The 19,642-nt window shown below is 44.6% G+C and overlaps 1 protein-coding gene across 1 annotated transcript; it reads left to right on the top strand.

The window, feature by feature from the left end:
• Positions 1-206: 206 nt before the first annotated feature.
• On the top strand, positions 207-5,157 carry CCNG2 (cyclin G2). The gene is made up of 7 exons (XM_010008526.1): positions 207-323; positions 1,240-1,377; positions 2,384-2,634; positions 2,786-2,864; positions 2,948-3,046; positions 4,123-4,328; positions 4,820-5,157. The coding sequence occupies exons 1-7, from the start codon at positions 213-215 to the stop codon at positions 4,950-4,952; spliced, it is 1,017 nt and encodes a 338-aa protein (XP_010006828.1). The 5' UTR covers positions 207-212; the 3' UTR covers positions 4,953-5,157.
• The last annotated feature ends 14,485 nt before the right edge of the window (positions 5,158-19,642 follow it).

Below are 19,642 nucleotides of genomic sequence, written 5' to 3' on the forward strand. Positions count from 1 at the left end.
TCATCATCATCACCGGGTGAGTGTGACAGGTTGGGCCCTGTCAGGCCCCTTTGTTCGCCTCCCCCGGTGCTGTCGGCCTTCAGCGGGGGGGGAGGAGCGCCCGGTTGTCTTTGTCCGGGGTGTGTTGTTTGTGTGTGTGTGTGTGTGTGGGAAGCAGCTGCTGACGAGATGTCTCTGCCGTCAAGGGAGAGGATCCGGAGGCCGGGGAGAAGATGAGCAGCGAGGGGCTGTGGCTTTTCAAGCAGCTGAACCTCCACCTGGAGCAGGAGGGGCGGTTCCAGCCCCGCGAGAAGGGGCTCAGCCTCATCGAAGGGGCCGCCGAGGTGAGGGGGGAGCTGGGAGGGCCTCCTCGGGGCAGGAAATACCTCTTTTTGTTAAAAACACTCCGGGCTGGGAAATTGGTTCTTTTTTTTTCCCTATAAGACCACTTGCCTATTGTTTTAACTCTGTATTAAGCTGTAGTTACGAGCTTAGGCTGCACTGTCAAGGAACTGTGACCTACAGGGCAAGTAGAATATTTGGGCGTTTAGTATTTATTGTTTAAACTTCGAGTGGACACAGAACCAAATCGAATTGTGTTATTTTCATTTCGGGAGTTTCGTGGCACTGTGTTGTGCCACTGCGGGAAAGCTGGGATGTCGAGCAGGTAAGGTTTTCATTAGCAAGGTTTAGGGAAAGGAACCGAGAAACACCCAGTGCTTAACAGCCAAAAATAATTCTAAGCCTACACATTTCCACGTAAATGACCAGAGTTCCTTACAGAGTTTAGGGCAGGCTTAAATTCCTTCAGATGCTCGTGAGGTTTTTTTGGAAAGGGCCTTCGTGTTTAACAAAAGGAAGTCTCAGAAATCAGTCTGCTTGTTTGTTTTGAAAGCACAGCTTTTAATGCTTATATATTGACATACAGGCAGAGAGGAGAATTGGCTGAGTTTGGTCATCTCAGTTTCCCTAAGGAATCACTGTTACCGTTTGGGAACTGTTGTCTTCAATGAACCTACTTGTTTCCAAGTGCCTACTTGGAAATGTGGTTATGTTTGGTATTGCACCAGTGAGACAGGTTCTGGCCTCGGATGTGTTTTGAGTCTTAAGTATCTTCTTTTTTCATTTAGAGAAATAAAGTATTTTTAGAATTAAAGAATTGCTTCCCTCTGACCTAAGTGAACGATGGCTTAGGGAGAGAGTGGTCACAGTCATCCCTGCTGCCACGGAGTGATTCTGACTTTGCTTCTCTTGCTGTAGAATGAAAACACTCTGTGTCCCAGACAAAGGAATGGCAAGGTGGAAGATCTTTGGAGTCTCACCAACTTCTTCGGTTTTGCAACTGAAACATTTGTTTTGGCTGTTAACATTCTGGACAGATTCTTGGCTCTCATGAAGGTACTTTGTGGGGAGAGGACCTGCTATAATGTCAGCTGGGAATATTTGAGCTTCCTGTGAACTTTGTCGTCTGACAAAAAAGGGCAAGGTTGTGATCTAGGTTGTGACTTACTCGTTCTGTGCTGGGAATGTTTCTGAAGTCCTCCTTTGTAAATTTGAAGTTGAGTGCAGTTTATATATGAAAGGTGAGCTTACATTGGTGTGATTTATTAACTGTTTTATAGTATGGCCTCTTTTTACCTCTAAAGGCAAGCAGCAGCATGGTTTGTCTAATTAGTCTGTAGCCTTCACCACTTAGATGTAAAAGACTAAGAAAGGAGGTGTTAAGAAGGAATAAACCAGCTTGTGTTACAGGCTGTTTCTAGGTACTGTGTTAAAGCTTAGCTTAGCCTTGGGATTAATACCAAATGATCATTTCCTGGATGGTTTTCTTTTTGTGTTTGTGCTGCTTTATGGCAGACAATATTGAATCTAAACCGGTTCCCCATTATCAAGTTGGCAGAAAAACTGGAGTTGCGTCAGTTCTCCGGTCTGACTGCCCTTGGGGTTGTACAAAACGTTATGCAGGTGCACGGGAGCAAATGGCAGAGGTAGTTGTGGAGGGAGAAGACTGCCTAGAACAGGCTCGGGCTGGGTTGGTGTAGGCTTTAAAGGAGGGTAAGTGAGCACTGCCGCTTGGAGAAGCGGGGTACTGCAGTTCTCCCTGCAGCTGAACTGTTAAGAAGTAACAGTTTCGACAGAGGGTACTCAGCTGTCGAACTTCCTCTTGACTTGCTTTACTTCCTCTGTGTTTCATAGACTCATAGGATGGTTTGGGTTGGAAGGGACCTTAAAGATCATCTAGTTCTGATGTAACCAGTTACGAACAGGCGAGGTAGGTCTGGTTGAGATAAGGAAACCTTTCTTACGAGCTGTGAATAACCTCGGTTAGGAGAGCTGTAGCTGTTTGATAAGCATGGTGTTTGAGTCGGGGGGAAGTATTCACAGTGCTTCCTCTTATTTTTAGGTGAAGCCGAAGCATTTGTCTTGCATTGGGGTTTGTTGTTTCCAACTGGCTGCCCGAGTGATTGAAGAAGAATGCAATATTCCATCTGCTCATGAGATCATTCGGATCAGCCAATGTAAATGCACTGTGTCCGACCTGAAACGGATGGAAAAGATAATTTCAGAAAAGTTGCACTTTGAATTTAAAGCTACTACTGCCTTAACCTTCTTGCACTTGTACCATACTATTGTACTCTGTCATACCTCAGAACGGTGAGTTGAGCTGCACGTCTCTGTTAAGCTCGTTTTAGTTGCCTCAAATGATGATAGCAGTGGTTTGTAGAGGAGGCAGCTCCTTAGTTTTCACTTCCTGGCAAGTGAATGCTTGTGGATACAAATGCTTCTGCTCTTGGGTGTCTTACAGGAAAGAAGTATTGAATCTGGACAAGTTGGAAGCACAGCTAAAAGCTTGCAACTGTCGTCTGGTCTTTTCTAAAGCAAAAGTAAGTAGAAGTCACTTTCTTTGACTTCTTCAGTAGGTTTTGATTCATGTCATGTTGAGGGGGGTGTTTTTTTGTCCTCATAGCCATCTGTCTTGGCCTTGTGCCTTCTCACTCTGGAAGTTCAGACTTTGAAATCTGTTGAGCTGTTGGAGATCCTTCTGCGTGTTCAAAAGCATTCAAAGGTAAATATTTTTCTGTGGCTTGTTGTTGCAGTTGTTGGGACTGCTGCAGATAGTGATGTGGGATGTGACACTGGAGGGGTCTCTGCTGTCAGTGTACAGTCCTTACAGCTGATAAAAGCCATGAAATGGGTCTGTGGCCACCTGCCTGCAACTCTTGTGACTGTGGCAGTTTCCTTCGTAGAATGCCACATGCAAAAAAATCTGCTGCTTAGAATCAGAATGTCTTGGGTTGGAAGGGACCTCTAAAGGTCATCTAGTCCAGCCCCCCTGCCATAAGCAGGGACACCTCCAACTTGACCAGGTTGCTCAGAGCCCCATCAAGCCTGACCCAGAATGTCTGCAGGGATGGGGCCAGGGAGGGAATGAGGTGAGGGAGTCATTTTGTACTGGTACATCTTGGCAGCTGCCTGGCAAGCAAAAAGGATTATAGTTTAAAAAACTAGCTTAAATGTATAAGATCAGAAGAAATGCTGACTTAATGCCCATGCTATCACAAGCAGCTGATTTAACTTAGGCAGTTCTAGCTGGTTGCTTCAGAGAAACTTCCAGTAGGTTTGTTGGACTGCAGTCACTGCTGGGCTGGTTGTTATTTTTGCCCTGATTAACTACCATAGAATTTATAGTTCTAGCTGTATACTGTATCAGTTGATGGTTTAAAACAAGCTTTTCAGTCTTCTGGTCAAATTGAACTAGCCCAGTTTCTTGAGGGTTCAAAGTAGTTTCTTAAAGTATGAGGAGTTAAGTTCCATTTTTTCCTCTGGAAGGGGCAGTGAAAATGTCAGCAGTAACTGACAGGCAAACTGTCAGCTTAATTCAGAATTCAGTGTGGGGATTTCTAGGACGTGTTTGTGAGGAGCTCACCTTCAAAAGGCAGCCCTACTTTCTTCAGTGTGGGGATTTCTAGGAGGTGTTCAGGAGCTCACCTTCAAAAGGCAGCCCTACTTTAACTAAAGGTATCACAGTTAAGACATCTTGACTGATATTTTTCCAGGTCTTTTCTGAGAAGGTAAAATAGAATGCTTATCTTTGGAGCTGTGTGTAACAGACTAGACAGATTGTATTTTTTTGCTTTCCAGATAAGTGATAGTGACCTGCTTTACTGGAGGGAACTGGTCTCAAAATGCTTGGCAGATTATTCTTCTCCTGAATGTTGCAAGCCTGATCATAAAAAGCTGGTTTGGATTGTTTCAAGACGTACAGCCCAGAACCTACAAAACAGTTACTACAGTGTTCCTGAGTTGCCAACAATACCAGAGGGTGGATGTTTCAATGAAAGCGAGAGGTTAGTAAAACTTACTGGGTGGTTAATTTGTTGGGAGTTCTCATTTTCTGGAAATGTTAATAGCAACTTTCTAGAACTAGGCCTATTCACTAGTACTTGGAAAACAATTGATAGTTTTGAAAATAGAGGAGGAATTAAAATGTATCTCAAACAATTAAAAAAAAAAATTGAGGAACTGTCATTGTTGTGTTCAAAAAAGTGCAAGTGCTTTGTGTGGGGTGGGGGGAAGAACTGTTGTTTTTTAAGGCAGGGAGGCTTACAAAGCATGTAAGTCTCCTAGAGGGATTTACATTTCATGTCTTGTCATAAATGTCTTGGCTTCTTGGTTGGTAGGTTTTTGGTGTTAGGAGAGAGGAAGTTGTACCTTGTTCTAATTTAAACCTGAGTGCTGGGCAGCATTCAGATCTGGGCTGCAAGGAAACGCAGGATTGTGTCCCTGTTTTCAAGGGGTTGGGTTTTGTTTCAATTACCTTTCCTACTGTTCCTTTTAGTGAAGACTCCTGTGAAGATATGAGCAGCGGAGAAGAAAGCCTTAGCACTTCTCCTCCAAGTGATCTGGAAGGCACCTTCTTCTTTGAAATCAAACCTAAAACAAAGTGGCAAACTCTCAGCTGTCGGTCTTAGCGTTGTCTTGATTGTATTAGCTTGAGATTTTTAATGCACAATGGAGTCCTTTTGCAATAAAAAAAATGAGGTGGTAATCTGTAAACTGTATTAAGGCAAGAATTGCTGTGTTATCTCAATGCTTTGAATGCCTGCCTTGGGTTTTTTGTTGTTGTGATTTTAAGGAAGACAAAAATCCCAATCGGGTCCCTAGTTCAGCAACAAATTCCCTGTTTGGTTCTGTTGTCAACAAGCGTAAATGCAATACCTGGGGCACAGGGCCTGAGAAGGAGAGGTTAAGCAAAATGAGGATGCTCAGCCTGGCAAAGTGGCCTTTGGAAGGGAAATGGGATTGAACAGCAGCCTTGTGGTATTTTGGAGGAGACAATGATTTCAGGGTCTTGACTGAGAAGGATGGAGCAGGAGTGAGAAGCTTTCATTAAACTGTGAGGTTCTTAGGTAATGGCAGAAGCTTGCTCTGTGGGGACAGTCCAGCATGGAAGCCATCCAAGAGAGGCTCTGCAGTCACTGTCCTGGGAGGTTCTCAGGAGCTGTCATGACAAAATCCCATGCTAGACTGGAATTCAGCATTAGCCCTGCTTTGAGCAGGGCATTGGGCTGGAGTCCTTGAGGGCACCTCTACTCCTGTTTGGAATTATAACTTACTCAGCCAGTGTGATCTGTGGAATGACATGTAGTACCAGGCTGAAATGATTTACTGTCAAATACTGAAGCTGCTCTCACACTTCTGTGCTGTGCTCCTTTTCATGTAACCCTCCAAGAAGATGGTTTTCTTTAAACTTGGCTTTTATAAACTTCAGGAATCCCTTGTTCACAACAGGAGCATGAGGGGCAAGTAGCTGATTTCTAGTCAGTACTAGCTTTCACTAAAGGATAGTATAAAGTGTGTGGCAGGGAGTAATTAATATTTTCTTTAATGCTGATGTTTTTACACTGATTCTCATTTTATGCTTCAGTGTGTTGAAAATCTTCACTGTTAACATGTCAACCCATACTATTAGCTTAGACTTATTAACATGGTTAAATCTTGGTAAGTCTGCATTTCTTTTAATATTTAACCCTTGTAGTTGTTTTGCAATATATTCATGTTATTGATTGCATCATAACCAGACTTGTTTGCATGCTTATGTAAAGCAGTTAGTGCAGGAAAAGTGGATATTATGCAGTAATATCAGGTAAATGTGATGTTGATGAAGTAGTTAATGTAATGGGTTTTTTCTCAACTTTTATTATTGAAGCACAAATTGAAGTATGATTGGGTTTCTCCATACTGGGGACGTGGTTAGGTAGCAAGTGGGCTAATTAGCTGGGAATAATGATGTGAAGTGTGTTGGTGCCAAAGTAGAAATGAAGGAGCAGACAAGCTGAAGGCTGTTTTTGTAGATGCAAGCCTTGCTTTAGGATGGTAAGAGCGGTGCTGTGAGTTCATAACTGTTTGTGATTTCAGTTTTATAAAAACAAAAAAGTTTACAAAAAATGTATATAAAAATGTAAATGAAAAAATGTACAGAAAAAAATGTAAAACAAAAAATGAGCAGAAAATACTGTATTTTTTTACACTGTATGTAACTTTTTTGTAGCCATGTTGCATGTAGATAGTAATTTATTGTGTACTCTGTATGATATACATACTGTACATCTGAAGACTTCTTACTGCTTCCTTTGGAAATGGAGTGCTTTGGTTGCAGGTGACAAACCTACTGAGTCTTGTTTTGGTTCAGAACAAAAATAAACCAAGTGCTGTATTTGTTAACTGGTGTAGTTACCGTTGGTTACTTGAAGCTTTTGGCTTGCCTTTTTTTTTTGCTTTGTGACTTTCCTGGAACTGCAGCTATGTTCCAGGTTCCCCACAAGTTCTGGTGGGCAGTTGGCAAAGAGAAAGGCTCGCTGGTGGATGTGAGTCTCTTCTCAGCTTGTCTCCTGTCGGGTTTGGAAGCGAGTGCAAGGTGTCTGCTACTCACCCAGCTGGGTCGTGCTGGGATGAGTGTTGGGAATGGCGCTTTTGCACATCTGGCTTCTGGGAGCTCCCACTAGTGGTGAAGTTAGAGGTCACGACAGGCAAAATGTTCTGGGTCTCTTGTTGGATTTGTGGTTGCTGCTGCTCCCGGCCTTCTGAATGAATGCTGGTGGCAGGATGTGTCTGCACCTTGGCAATCCAAAACGTCTGCGATGACTCAAAGGCAAACCTGACCTTGGTTCCTTTTCATCTCATCCTGCCCATCTTAAAGAATTTCCAAATGGTGCCGCTGTTGCAAAAAATAAGGAATAAGGAACTGCACATGGTTCTTGCTGGAAAGATATTCCCAGCCCCAGAAAGAGAGAAAGAGGCAGCTAGAGCTTGTGCTGAGCTGCCTGCTGAGGTGGCTTTAAGCATCACAATAGACCTATTACACTTTGTACATGATAAACAAATGTTGCCTCTCGTCCTTTCTTGTGCAAAGGATGGAGTGAGAGGAAGCACAAAGATGCTCCCTCTGCCAGGCCAGCCTGTCTTGCAGCTCTGGCTGCTGCTGCTGTGAAGGGAAATCCTGCCTTGGATTTTCCAACATAAAGGCAGAGTGTGTAAGCTGGGGCTGGGAATTAAGAGGATGGTGTCAGTCATAGGTAGGAAGGATATGTGAGAAGAGTTAGGGCCACTGCTGCTGTAAAAATAGTCCTCTTGGTTTTTTTTTTCCTGATGGCCTTCATAGCTAATTTTTTTTAAAAAAATACATGAACACACTACAGGACTTCTCACTTCCCACGTACAACAGATAAGAGATGGGCACTTGATATTCCCAAGCTCTGTATGAAATTCCCTTCTGTCTAATACCTCGCACGTATCATCAGTCAATCATATCATGAAAGTGTTCACCTTTGAAACACACACTGTAATGTCTTAAGAGGAATGGCTTCCATGCTGTCTCTTGTGACCACTTTGAACATGAAAGCTGCTCAGCAAAGGTGTTCAGCTTCTACTTCAAAGGTACCTGCTGGGGTCGCTTCAGTACAGCAACCACCATGCTCAGGAGTCAGCAGATAATGCATGTGCTGCGTAGGTGGGCTGGTAGGAAGCCACAGGCAATGGCCCTGGATTTACTAGCAGCTTGTGAGATCAGCCTCTTTTAATAAAGCTTGAGGTCTACCATTCAGCCCCTTTCAAGTGTGTCCCACCATGAAAAGAAACGTGTTTGCAAGGAGGTTGTCAGGTTTACTTCTGTGGTTTGATAATTTAGGCTCATCTTTGATTTGGCCGGGTCAGATAGCTGTGTATCCCTCAAAGGAGGTTTGCTTGGATTTGTTCAAAGAATGGGGCTTTTGGTGGTTGGGTTGTTGTTGTGTTTTTTGTTGTGTTTTTTTTGGCTTTTTTTTTTAATAGCAGAGCTGTGCCTGCTTTTTAAAAGCTGTTTTGGGCTTTCTTGTACCACAAGGTGAAACTTTGAACTCTTGCAAGTCTCAAGAGTTTAAATATGTGCTTATTTCCATAACTGCTTTGTCAGTAAGACTGGTTTGGGTGGGGATGAGAGGGGGCTGAAAGGGAATGTTTCTGTGGGGAAGACATTCCCTCCTAGCTGTACATTTTCTGTATCATCTCTGGGATGTTACTCCCTGTGTCTTTGTGGGATAATGTCCAACTTATTTAGAGCTGAAGGTTCACGTGGGTGTAGACAAGCCCTGGTTTCTGAGAGGATCAGAGGCGTTTTCTCTCTGCTCAGTTGCCCACAGTTGGCTGAACTGGGCCACAAGGGATTCATAGTGGAACCACTTCTGTTCCTAGTGAATTGAGACACCATAATTAAATGTTGATAATGGCCTTTTAAATAAGAAACTTGCGTTCTCCACTGCCTGATTCCATAAGTGACAAGGAGCAATACAACTTCTCAGCGTAAATCAGTCGGTGTGCTCAGGCCCTGGTCTTTAACAGCTCTTTTTTTTTTCCTGGTGGAATATGTTTCTGTTAGTGCTTAGAGCAGGCTCTGCTTGGCTGTGTAGCACGAAAGGCTGAACCATACTGTGAAGGACCGGCTGGCCTAAAAGACAATGCTGCTTCAGGATCTCATTCCCTTTCTTTGCTTGCTTGTGAAGTGGCTGGACTAACAGGTGAATGCCTGATTCTTGTGATACTACTTCACTCACAGGGCTTCCAAGTGCAGTAAAATATGACCCAATGGATATTGGCGCAAGACCAGAAACCAGCTTCTGCAGATCAACATTCCTTTAACAAGGGAAGATGTTTGTATTTCCATTTCCGAACAATGTCTAACTGGCAGCTGCTGGCTTCAGCCCCCTAAAAACTTCATGTGGGTGAGACTGATGGCTCACGAGATGTTAAGGATGTGCTCCAGGGACCAGCAAAAAGTGCCTTGCTGTCATGCATGCTTGGAGAGCAAGATCTGTTTGCTGTGCACAAGTTAGTGGGTATGTTTGCACACAAGTTCCACCATCACTGGGGAGACACTGAGCAGGAGAGATAAATAGGAGTGGATGTGCAAGTATAGTATAGCAGAGCAAAGCCTTTGCTGGGTCTTCTTGTTTAAATGAACTGTGTACCACCTTCTAAAGACCAAAAGGCAGGATTTTGGTTTCAGGTCTTGGCTGTCAGGTTTCATGTTCTTGCTCTGAATTGCTGTTGTGTAAAAGCTTTTCTGGAATGGAATCAGAGTATAGACAAGGTAATGATTAACACATGTGCTGACAAAACTGCCATTACTGACTAGCTTCTTCACAAAATGGCCTCTGTTTTTGCTCCAGCAGGGTGCCAAGCAGTGTAAACTGAGAGTAGTTAGTGGTGGAGATCAGCTTGGAGGTCACCTGTTGGGACAGCTGAGAGAAACTGTAGAATTTATCAGTGTATAATGATAAAGCATTAGACTAGAAGGTATTAGCCCTAACTGTGGTCTCCATCTACTGTGTATCATATGAGTGTGATATTATTTATCTTAGGATACATGTTGCAACTGTGATGTGTCACACAGCTTTGCTTTATGGCTTTAGCCTGTAGGAGTCTACTGTAGTGCATATACTAAAAGGAGAAAGTTGCCATAACAACTGAATTAAATCAATTAGAGTAATAAGCAATTAAAATATCATCCCTAGTGTTGCATAAACATAGCATTTCATTCATGATTTATTAGCTATCTTGCCTGTAGACCTGTATGTTCCGTTCCTGATTTGCAATCTCAACAATTTTTGAATTAATGAAGCATTTAATTCCTCCTTCAAAGAGTTCTGGTGGGTCACTTTTTTTTTTTTCTGCAGCAGGTATGTCTTCATCAGAGAGATGTAAACACTATTAAAACATCTAAATGAAGGAAGCATTTGTGATGGGATTTCCAGAGCACTTGGTGCTGGCTTCGTTCCCATCCAATGAAGTCCATGGGAGAACTAGCCTGTGGAGAGAAATTTTGTCCTGAACCTAGGAAGGCAAATGCAACAAGTTTGTCTGTCACACACTTCCTCCTTGACCTTCTATGTATTTTTAAATCAGTTGCTTCCTTTTATCCCTCTCAGTGGAGGAAAAATGGAAATAGCTCTTTGCTGTGACTCTCACTTGTCAAGGATAAATCAGCTGAAAAGAGTAGTCATTGCAGGATGTGTAAGGCCCCAGGCAAAGCAAGGTGCAGATGTTGCTAGGAATGGAGCTAGGCCCAGCAGGGCATTTGAGTGCTCATGGATAAAGATGGGCCCAGGCAGGATTCACAGTCAGATTGTGATGTTGCCTTAGCTTGTGAGGCAGGATGGTGTTAGGAGCAGCTGGTGACATCCCCACCTGCCCCAGGTGCAGTGGGAGGAGGTATTCAGCATTTGCCAAGTACAGGTGCCCTCTGTTTGCTGGGAAGCTCCTGTGCTGTCCCCTGAAGGTGCCATGTCTTTAACAGCCCTGTGTGTGCACCTACTAGAGCTTTGCCCACTGCACTACACATGGCATGAGGACTGACCTGAAGTGAGTTGCAGTTGGGCCAGTGATGCAATGGTGGAAATGCATCTTCTCTGTTTGCTTTGCAAAAGCCTGCATGCTTGAACTCTGAGGAGTCCATGTGTCTGTGGGTAAAATGTTTGGAAGGTTGGAGTTGAATTTATAACTCTAAGTCTCTAAGGAACTGTGGAAGACATTACTGTGGTCTAAATAGCTGACTTCTCATGTGCAGAAACTGAGCAAGGGATCTGGGATGTGTTTTTCATCCAGAGCTCAATTATTAACAATTTTAGGCAGCAAAAGGACTTGAGGTGATCCCTGGTTTTGGCTTAGTGTCCTGCCAAGATGGAAAAAGCAAAGGCTGGTAGCCTAATGGTTTGTGCTGCAGATGATCAGAAGCTTGGTGTGGTCTACATGCTAACTCCTTGCCTGAGATGCTGGCATCGTGTCAGACTAATAGGAGGGGAGAGCTGTTCTGCCACAAAGAGCCATGGGCATGTTCCTCCCACCCTGCAACAGGAGAGCAAGGGGACACTGCTGATGCTCTGTGCTCCTGCAGCAGCTGTGGGCTGTCCCTTGCTCAAACCACACTGTAAAGAAGCAATGTTGGAGTATTGCTCACCAGGCCGAGGCCTCTTCTTCTGGGAGAGCTGCTTTCCAAATGCAGCAGTACTGTCATACCAGAGGCACTGTCCAGTGCATCTAGAGGTCACCTGCCTTTTGCTTTTCTAAGCTTTTATTGTTATCCTATCTGGGCAAATGGGAAAAACCACACACTCCTGATGCTGTCATTTTAACAGGAGACAGCTACTTACATCAGTTGTGCAATCAGATGTGGCTCTGTTGAAGGAACCTGATTTTGTTCTAGTCTCAGGACCTGTACTCTGATGGGTCACCCCCACAGCCTACTGTTGCTACTAAAACAGCTGCTGTAATATTCCTGCAAGCACGAGTTAGATTCCCTCTTGCACCCCAAACTTTCTAATTCCACATCAGTTCTCAGAGTATTGTTTTCTTTAACATCAAGTGATGGTGATGACAGCTTTTCCTGTGGTCTGTGTGCATGTACACTCTCTTATTGCTTATGAAAACACAGGTTTCTGCTTCAACATCAGAAACATGTGCACCTCAACCTGCCAAGCAGAGAGGAGGGCAACGTATTACATGTTTGTTCATTGTTAGCTGAGTACTAGGCAGCTACTGATGATGGGTGTCATTTGGATGGGAGATGCCTTTGCCCAAGGCACCCTAAATGGGGGATGTTCACAACAAACAATCCTTGGTGTGAGCATTTGGCATAAGGGGTGGCTTTCACCTGAGGTCCTGAGATTTTCTTACCTGGGTGCACAGAGCATATCTCTTGGATTTGCCCAAAAGTATGGTTAGAAATCAGTACCATGTTCTTTTCTCCACAAGATTTTCCAAACAAGGGAGCTGTAGTATTAATATTGGGACTGTACTAAAAATATTCATTTATTTTATATTGCCATTGCTTGCTATTAAGGCTAATTTTGGGTAACTGACAAAGGCTGAGGCATTCTGTTTTCATGAGTAGCTTATGGACTATTCTTGAAGTGTGTACCATGCCTTAAATATCTAAGTGGGGAGAAATAAATGCACTTCCACTCTTCCACATGCTTTGGTTCGGGAGCTTGGTTCAGTGTGGAAGAGAGCTCTTCCAGTGATGAGCACAACACAAAGGTTTCCTGGCTTGCAGTGAGTGCAGAAAATGGTTGAATACTGGTGATCCTTGATAAGGATCCAACAGGAGCAGACTTCTTTTTTTTCCCCTTTGGCAGCCTATGGGGGTTGGAACTAGATGATGTTCAAGGTCCCTTCCAACCCAAACTGTTCTATGATTATTTTGGTTTTCTAGAGGAAGGTTTTAGAGGCAGGGGGGGTGGATTTGTCTTTCCACTCTGCACCTACACATCTTTGCACTCATAAAAAAGGAAGAGGGAAGGAGAGGGAGGGCTGTACTAAGTGTTGGATCTCACTTATCACATCATGGTTTATATACCAGTTGTGTACAGTCACTGCTTGCAGGTAAGTTTCCTAAGGCTGTGGCCATGGCTTTCTAGAAAAGGGTCCATCTTTGCTGTCATCCATGGCTGGGAATATGGTTTCCTACAGACTGGAAAGGTTGGTTAAGGTGTTTGGCATAAAAATTATATGCGCTGGATTCCTGGCTTTGTCTTGGGTTTTCAGCATGACTTCTGAGTAGCTGCTGTCCCACTCCATAGAGATTGGGCTAATCACTGTCCCAGTTGCCAAATGAGAATGATAATCTCTCCCTGTCTTTTTTGTATGCTTGGCATGTCACTGCAGAGAACCAAGTGCCCTGCACTTAGTAGCTAGGTAGTGTATCTGATTTCCATTTGCATATAGCAGTCTCGCTTGGTATCTTCAGATACAACTAAATACAAAAGATCACTATAATTAAGGGCTGTTTTGTTGACTAGAATAATGTCTGGTTTCTTATCTTCTCATCTACTAGCCAATTTAATAAACAAGACTTTGCCTTTAGTGGTAGCTTAGCACTCTTCTCAGATCTCCAGGATGAATATGGTTTAATTTCTGCCAGGAAAAAAAACAGTGGCTTTAACTTCCACTGGTGCCTCATCTCTGCAGCAAAGCCTCTGCTTCTCTGCAAGTAACCTGACAGCAACACGTGACTCCTGAGCACCTACAGTCGAGTGTAATCCTTCAGCTTTCCTTCTCTGGATTGAATTAGCTTGATTTCAGCACTCCTGGGACATGAGGCCCTGAGAGAGGAGCAAAATCAAGCCGCTGACTATGGGCTTAACAGGGCTTTATGGTGACATGGTCCTCGGGGTACAGCAGGCAGCTTTCACTCAGCCAGGGATCTGGCCCAGGATATTTGCTGATAGGCTTTGATCTCACCAGGCCATAATTACAAAGAAGAAAAACCTCTGGATCATAGACTCGTAGTTGAGGGTAATTAACCTGCCTGATGATTGGGACCTGGGGGTCCTGATGGACAGGAGGATGACCATGAGCCAGGAATGTGCCCTTGTAGCCAGGAAGGCCAATGTCATCCTGGGGTGTATTAGAGAGGGGGTGGTTAGTAGGTTAGGGAGGTTCTCCTGCCCCTCTGTTCTGCCTTGGTGAGGCCACATCTGGAATGTTGTGTCCAGTTCTGGGCCCCTCAGTTCCAGAAGGACAGGGAACTGCTGGAAAGAACCCAGGGCAGAGCCACAGAGATGCTGGAGGGAGGGGAACATCTCCCTGATGAGGAAAGGCTGAGGGAGCTGGGGCTGTTTGGCTTGGAGGAGACTTGAGGGGTGACCTCATCAGTGTTTAGAAATATGTAAAGGGTGAGTGTCAGGGGGACAGAGCCAGGCTTTGTTCACTGATGCCCAGTGATAGGACAAGGGGCAATGGGTGCAAACTGGAGCATAGGAGGTTCCACATAAACATCAGAAAAAACTTCTTTGCTGTGAGAGTGCCAGAGCCCTGGGCCAGGCTGCCCAGAGAGGCTGTGGAGTCTCCTTCTCTGGAGACATTCCAACCCCCCATGACACATTCCTGTGTGATGTGCTCTGGGTGCCCCTGCTCTGGCAGGGGGGTTGGGCTGGGGGAGCTTTCCAGGTCCCTTCCAACCCCTGAGAGTCTGTGATTCTGTGTGATTCACATCAGAGAATAGCTCTGTAGAAAGCAGGACCTTTTTATTACTCCCTCACTGCTCAGGGAGGCTGCTGGCCACCACACATGCAGTAAGCACCTATTCACAAACCTAAGTCTGGGGAGTTGGATGCAATTAAGCAGGAAGTGGGACCAGCCATTCCTGTGCAGAATGCTGCTCTTCACTGTCTGGATTTAGAAAACATTTAGGATATCATGGCTCTGTTCCTGAATGAACCACTTCATACTGCTGTCAGATCCCTCTCCTTGCCTGAGGGGATACCAAGGTCACTCACTGCTGCTCTTTGCCATTTCTTACCATCACTTTCAAAGAAGCAGGTTGCTGCATTCTCTACCAACAACATTCTCTACCAACTATGTAACACTGAATTAATTTGTAAAATCTCTCAATCCTTTCATTCTTTTCCCTTCTAACATGATGAGATGAGATGAATCAAGCCCTTCGACCTCCCTTTTTCCAGAATTCATCTTCCTTCCCTGGGCAGGATCTTCAGCCAGCCTTCTTGTTAGAGCACTATTCTTCAAAAGTAAAGAATAGGACTGTTAAATCAAGTCCTGTTTACACTGTGCTGGGTGTATTCATGTACGTTTGAATCGGTGTGTGTTTGGAAATTTTTTGTACTGTTGGAAAGAGACTTTGTGTAATGGAGAATTTGCTCTCTCTTAACACTATTTAATGGGCTGTGACCACAGTTGCCATAGGAGCCTGTCCTCTGAGTGCCCCTGGGATTCATCTGCTACAAAAGGTCCACCTGAAGTCACAGGGCTGAACTCTTTCCATATAGCTTTCAGTCCTCAGAGGGCTAAAGCCATGTCAACACTGGTCATAAATAATTTTCTGCTTCACTGGGATTCAAGCTTGTATGTCATTGCTTTCTTTAGATCTTTACAGGCCAATATTTTAGATGCTGTGTCGTATGAAGTATTTAAGTCTGCACTGGCCATGGCTTGATGCTGTTGCTCTGTCATCAGTTTCAATGTTTTGGCATTGTTTCTTGAGCTGTGAGCAGGAAATAACTCCTTTTTGAATAAGCAATACTATTGACAGTGCTCTGTATCTGGTACTTATCCCTCAGCTGATATTCTGCATGCCTTACATTACATAAAAGGCAAATAAAATGCCTGATGAAATGTGTTGCTTCTTGGAGGTGTTAAGCTGTCAGCTCTGGAGATCAAAGTCCTTTTTCAAGTAGCTAACAGCAGCACACACTTCTCTGTACTTCCTCTCGTCTGTGCTTCAAACCTGACCTCAAGAGGCTGTTTTTTTGTGAAGTATATTTGTGCTATGGAATTTGATCCAGCTGAGAAAAGCCACTTTCCTGCCTGGCTGGAAAACCCCACACATTTGCCTGCAAAATCTGGCCTGGTTGTTTGCAAGACAACTAGTTCTACATGAAAGGACGTGCACATCCCAAGGCACTGCCTTCATGGGTGTTGCCTGTGTCAGGCTCAGTCTTGTAGGGTCATCTTGGCTATGAAATAGTGAAAGGACTGGATTATTCCTTGTGGTTTTGAATTGCTCAGGGATACCCATTTTCTGGAGAAGCTGAAGAAGGGGAGGCTGGTATCTACAGGGACTTGATTTTTCAACAGTCATTGTAACACATTGACAATAAATCTTAGGTCTGGAGCACAGCTAGTCTGCTAGTCCACCTTCACTGGGTCCTGTAAGCACCTACCCAGGCTGGCACCTTGGCTGTCTCCTGCAGGGACACAGGCTGGGCTGTGATGGCAGAGCTTGCTGGAGAAGCAGAGGTGGCTCCTTCAACATGTGTTATATGTAACTCCTTGAAGAATACTGCTCAGGTAGGACCATTCGAGTTCCAAGCAGAGGAGGTTTACGGAGGCTGTTTGGATGTGAAGCAGGAGCAGCATTTTTCCACCTGTGTGCAGAGAGGGTGATTTTTCCAGTAGCTGAACACCTCCATCTGCCACTGCTTTCTGCAGGAGTTGAAGAGATTCATGAGCCCTGAAACTCAGGTCTCGTACATCCTAGGGTTATGCCAGAGGGAAAACTTGGGATGTAAAGTACCTAAGCAACAGCTGAGTTTTGCAAATGCTTGCTTGAGTAAGTTCTTATCTTCAGTAATAGGTTTTTAAAAACAAACAAGCAAGTGGAACTGTCCTGCAGTACTGTGAGCTGAATTAAAACCAAGTCAGAATGCTCCCAAACTTCAGGAAGTCTGAAATTCAAATCTGCACTTTGAGACTGGGCCAGTGTTTTCATTTCCATTTCAGAAGTGGAAATACCCTGCAGTGTATTAAGCCAGGAATAATTGGCCAGGCCTAGTGTCTTAACAGCAAGTTTTGAGCAGACAGATAGAAGCAAAGATCACAAGGTGTAAGATGAAGAATGTCTATTTTACCATTTTATCTTTAGTCACAGGCATTTTTAGAGCTGCCTAGTGATGAGAGATGCCTAGATGCCAACTGTTGTGTGTCTTTGTGCAGGGAGGAGAATGTAGGTTGGAGCACAATTTCCAGAGAGATGGGGCCTTAGAAGAAGCCATTTCCCATGCCCTTTCAAGGCTGGAGAAGGAACATTTAGATTCTGGACTTATGACTCTCTCATTATGGTCTGAAAATAAACTATTTTGAGTAGATTAAAAAAATAAAGGATGAAGGGTGGCTGCTGATTTATCTCCACTTCAGCATGTAGCCAAGCCCCTCCTTCAGACACTGGTCCCCTGCACCATGATGCTGTCTCAGTTTGCTCCACACAGCCATCCATTATGCTGAATTTGGCTCCCCAAATCATAATGAAGCAAGAAGCCAAGTCACTGGAGCTGCATGAGCCCAGATAATAGCCCTGTGGAACAGCCTCGAGCCTGGTCTCTGCTTCTGCACTTTGGGCTAAGCCAGTTAACTTGGTGAAGGAGCTCACATGTTGCAATATACTCCACTGTGACCTAATGAAGTATTAGCAAATACTTTGTTTTCACTTTCCTTTTACCTCAGCTGTGCTTGTTTTTCCCCATATGACTTCAGTGCAGTATTTCTCCCTCAGCTCCCTATTGCCTTCCTTGGCCTTAAACCCAGTTAGGTTGTGCTGAAGCAACAGGTTTGTTATGGTTTCTTGCAGCTTGTATGGGATATGAAAACCCAGACTTTGATTTCTAACGTGAGTCAGGCATGCAAATCTTTTTGGTACATAATGGAAAGGTAATTTCTAACTGGGGTTACTTACCTGAACCATGTGATGGCATTGCCAGGCCCTTCTGGGTAAAAAATCAGGACAATTTACATCCCTGCCAGTGGTTTGAAACTCTTAAAATGTTTTAAATTGCTAAGGGCAGCAACAAAATCTTGCCAAATGAAGAGGAATAAAAATTAGATGGGAAGAACAACTTGGTGGTTTGTTTGTTTGTTTTACCTTCCTAGAATTAGGGAACTTTTAAGAGTACAGGCTCCTGTGTGACAAAAAAAAGCAACCAAGGTCCCTTTGCTATTTGTGTTGTCGCTTGCTCATGGCAAAATACCAGCCCTTGTCACGGAGAGCCTATCAGACTGTTCCTGGGAGAAAGATTTGGACAGAAATCAAAGCTTAAGTCAAACAACACAATAGGTAGTTGCTGATTAACATGCTCTTGCTCACCAGATCAGTTTGCAGCAGCAGATAGAACCCCACAGGATACTGTGCTCCCTTAGCTGTAGAGGATGCAAGTAAGCAAGATGTACCATGTCTTGCACTGCCACTGGTGCCTGTGCCAAGCATTGGAGAGGTGGAGTTGTCCTTCTCCAGGGCTGTCCATTTACAGTCTGGTGGTGAAATGACTGCTGACAGCTGGACAAGATCTAATCCAGTCCAGCTGGGTGCCTTTCAAGCCCTTTCTTTCGAGCATACTTGATAACTTGGATGCAGTTGTTTTGCAAAACCAGGCCAGTTCCTTATCGGGAGCGTGTTACAAAGACCAGAGACCTTTCTTTTCCTTCCTGCTTCCAAGTTTACATCTACAAACCACCTAAACCTCTCTTGGGCTTTTACAGATGGCTTGGCTCCTTGGTCTGTACGTGCCCTCTTGCCAGTTGTACTGTGGGCTGGCCTGTCTTCACAGGGGCAGATGATGCAACCACTAAACTCGCTTCGGGGGTTGTCACGTTCGCTCTGCACGTGCAAGGTCGATACCAGCAACATCATCTTAGCTCAAAGCCTGAGCACAGAGTCCATCCCTTTCAAAGGGCAGGAGTTCTGGTGTCGTCTCACACCCGTACTCAGCCAAGTCAGGCCTCCTGATTTTGAAACAGCAGAGATAGGTGACTCTTCTGCAAGCTAAGAGCTGGCCAAAGGACACCCACGATGTCCTGGTGAAGCACAACATGCTCAGGCTGAGACACAGACAGTCCCTGTTTGCTTATGCTTTCTGCTAGACTGATAAGAATAATGGAGCCACATCTGCAGGGAGTGAGAGAGGCAGACCTGCAGGGCTGGTGGCTATAAAGGGAAGAAGTGCTGAGTGACAGCTGCCCCTAGTCTATAAAGTAGCCTGTTGGGGGAGGAAGGGGCACAGAGAAGTCATTCAAGCCATCCCATGTGTTTAAATTTAGAAGAGGGAGCTGCAGACTGCCCTGTAAAAAGGGAGCTGTATTTGTGATTTTGAAATGGTGTGGGATCATTTGAGGGAAGGCTAGGTGGAAACTCAGAGAGGCAGGACAAAGAGAAGGGAAATGGGAGCATTTTCATCTGTGTGCACGTGGTGGGAAATGGTAGGGCAATGCTTTCATGTAGAGAAGCCTGTGAAGAAAGAAATTGTAGGAAGACAGTAGATGTTTTGAGAAATGATTTCTTAGCTGGCTTCTCATCAGCCCTCTTGGGAGTTGGAGGGCTTGATAGAAATCAGACTCTTCTCCTAGGGTTCAGCCTCATTAGCATCAGCAGAACTGGAACCTCCACAGATGAAAACAACGTGCAAATAGGGAGAGCCCAGGAGGGAAAGAACCTACTTGACAGAGAAATCATCAAGGACAGAGGTTTTTCAAGTGCAGCCCACAGGGCACTTGAGGTTTGACAAGCCTTTACATGCTGCCTGTAAGGGGATTTTTTTTAAACCAAAGCATTGCAGTTACCTGGGGTGTTGCACTGGGGGTGAAGGTTACATGATCCAAGCCTAGCAGCCCCCTGATGGAGCAG

Source organism: Chaetura pelagica, unplaced genomic scaffold (assembly GCF_000747805.2).
Source record: "Chaetura pelagica isolate M959 unplaced genomic scaffold, ChaPel_1.0 scaffold272, whole genome shotgun sequence".
Taxonomy (NCBI): domain Eukaryota; kingdom Metazoa; phylum Chordata; class Aves; order Apodiformes; family Apodidae; genus Chaetura; species Chaetura pelagica.

Excerpts from the sequence above, each read along its gene's own strand:
- CCNG2 (XM_010008526.1), top strand. The coding sequence starts at position 213 with ATGAGCAGCGAGGGGCTGTGGCTTTTCAAGCAGCTGAACCTCCACCTG. Across the intron at positions 2,635-2,785 it reads CTCTGTCATACCTCAGAACG|GAAAGAAGTATTGAATCTGG; the intron begins GTGAGTTGAGCT and ends GGTGTCTTACAG. Across the intron at positions 4,329-4,819 it reads TGTTTCAATGAAAGCGAGAG|TGAAGACTCCTGTGAAGATA; the intron begins GTTAGTAAAACT and ends TGTTCCTTTTAG.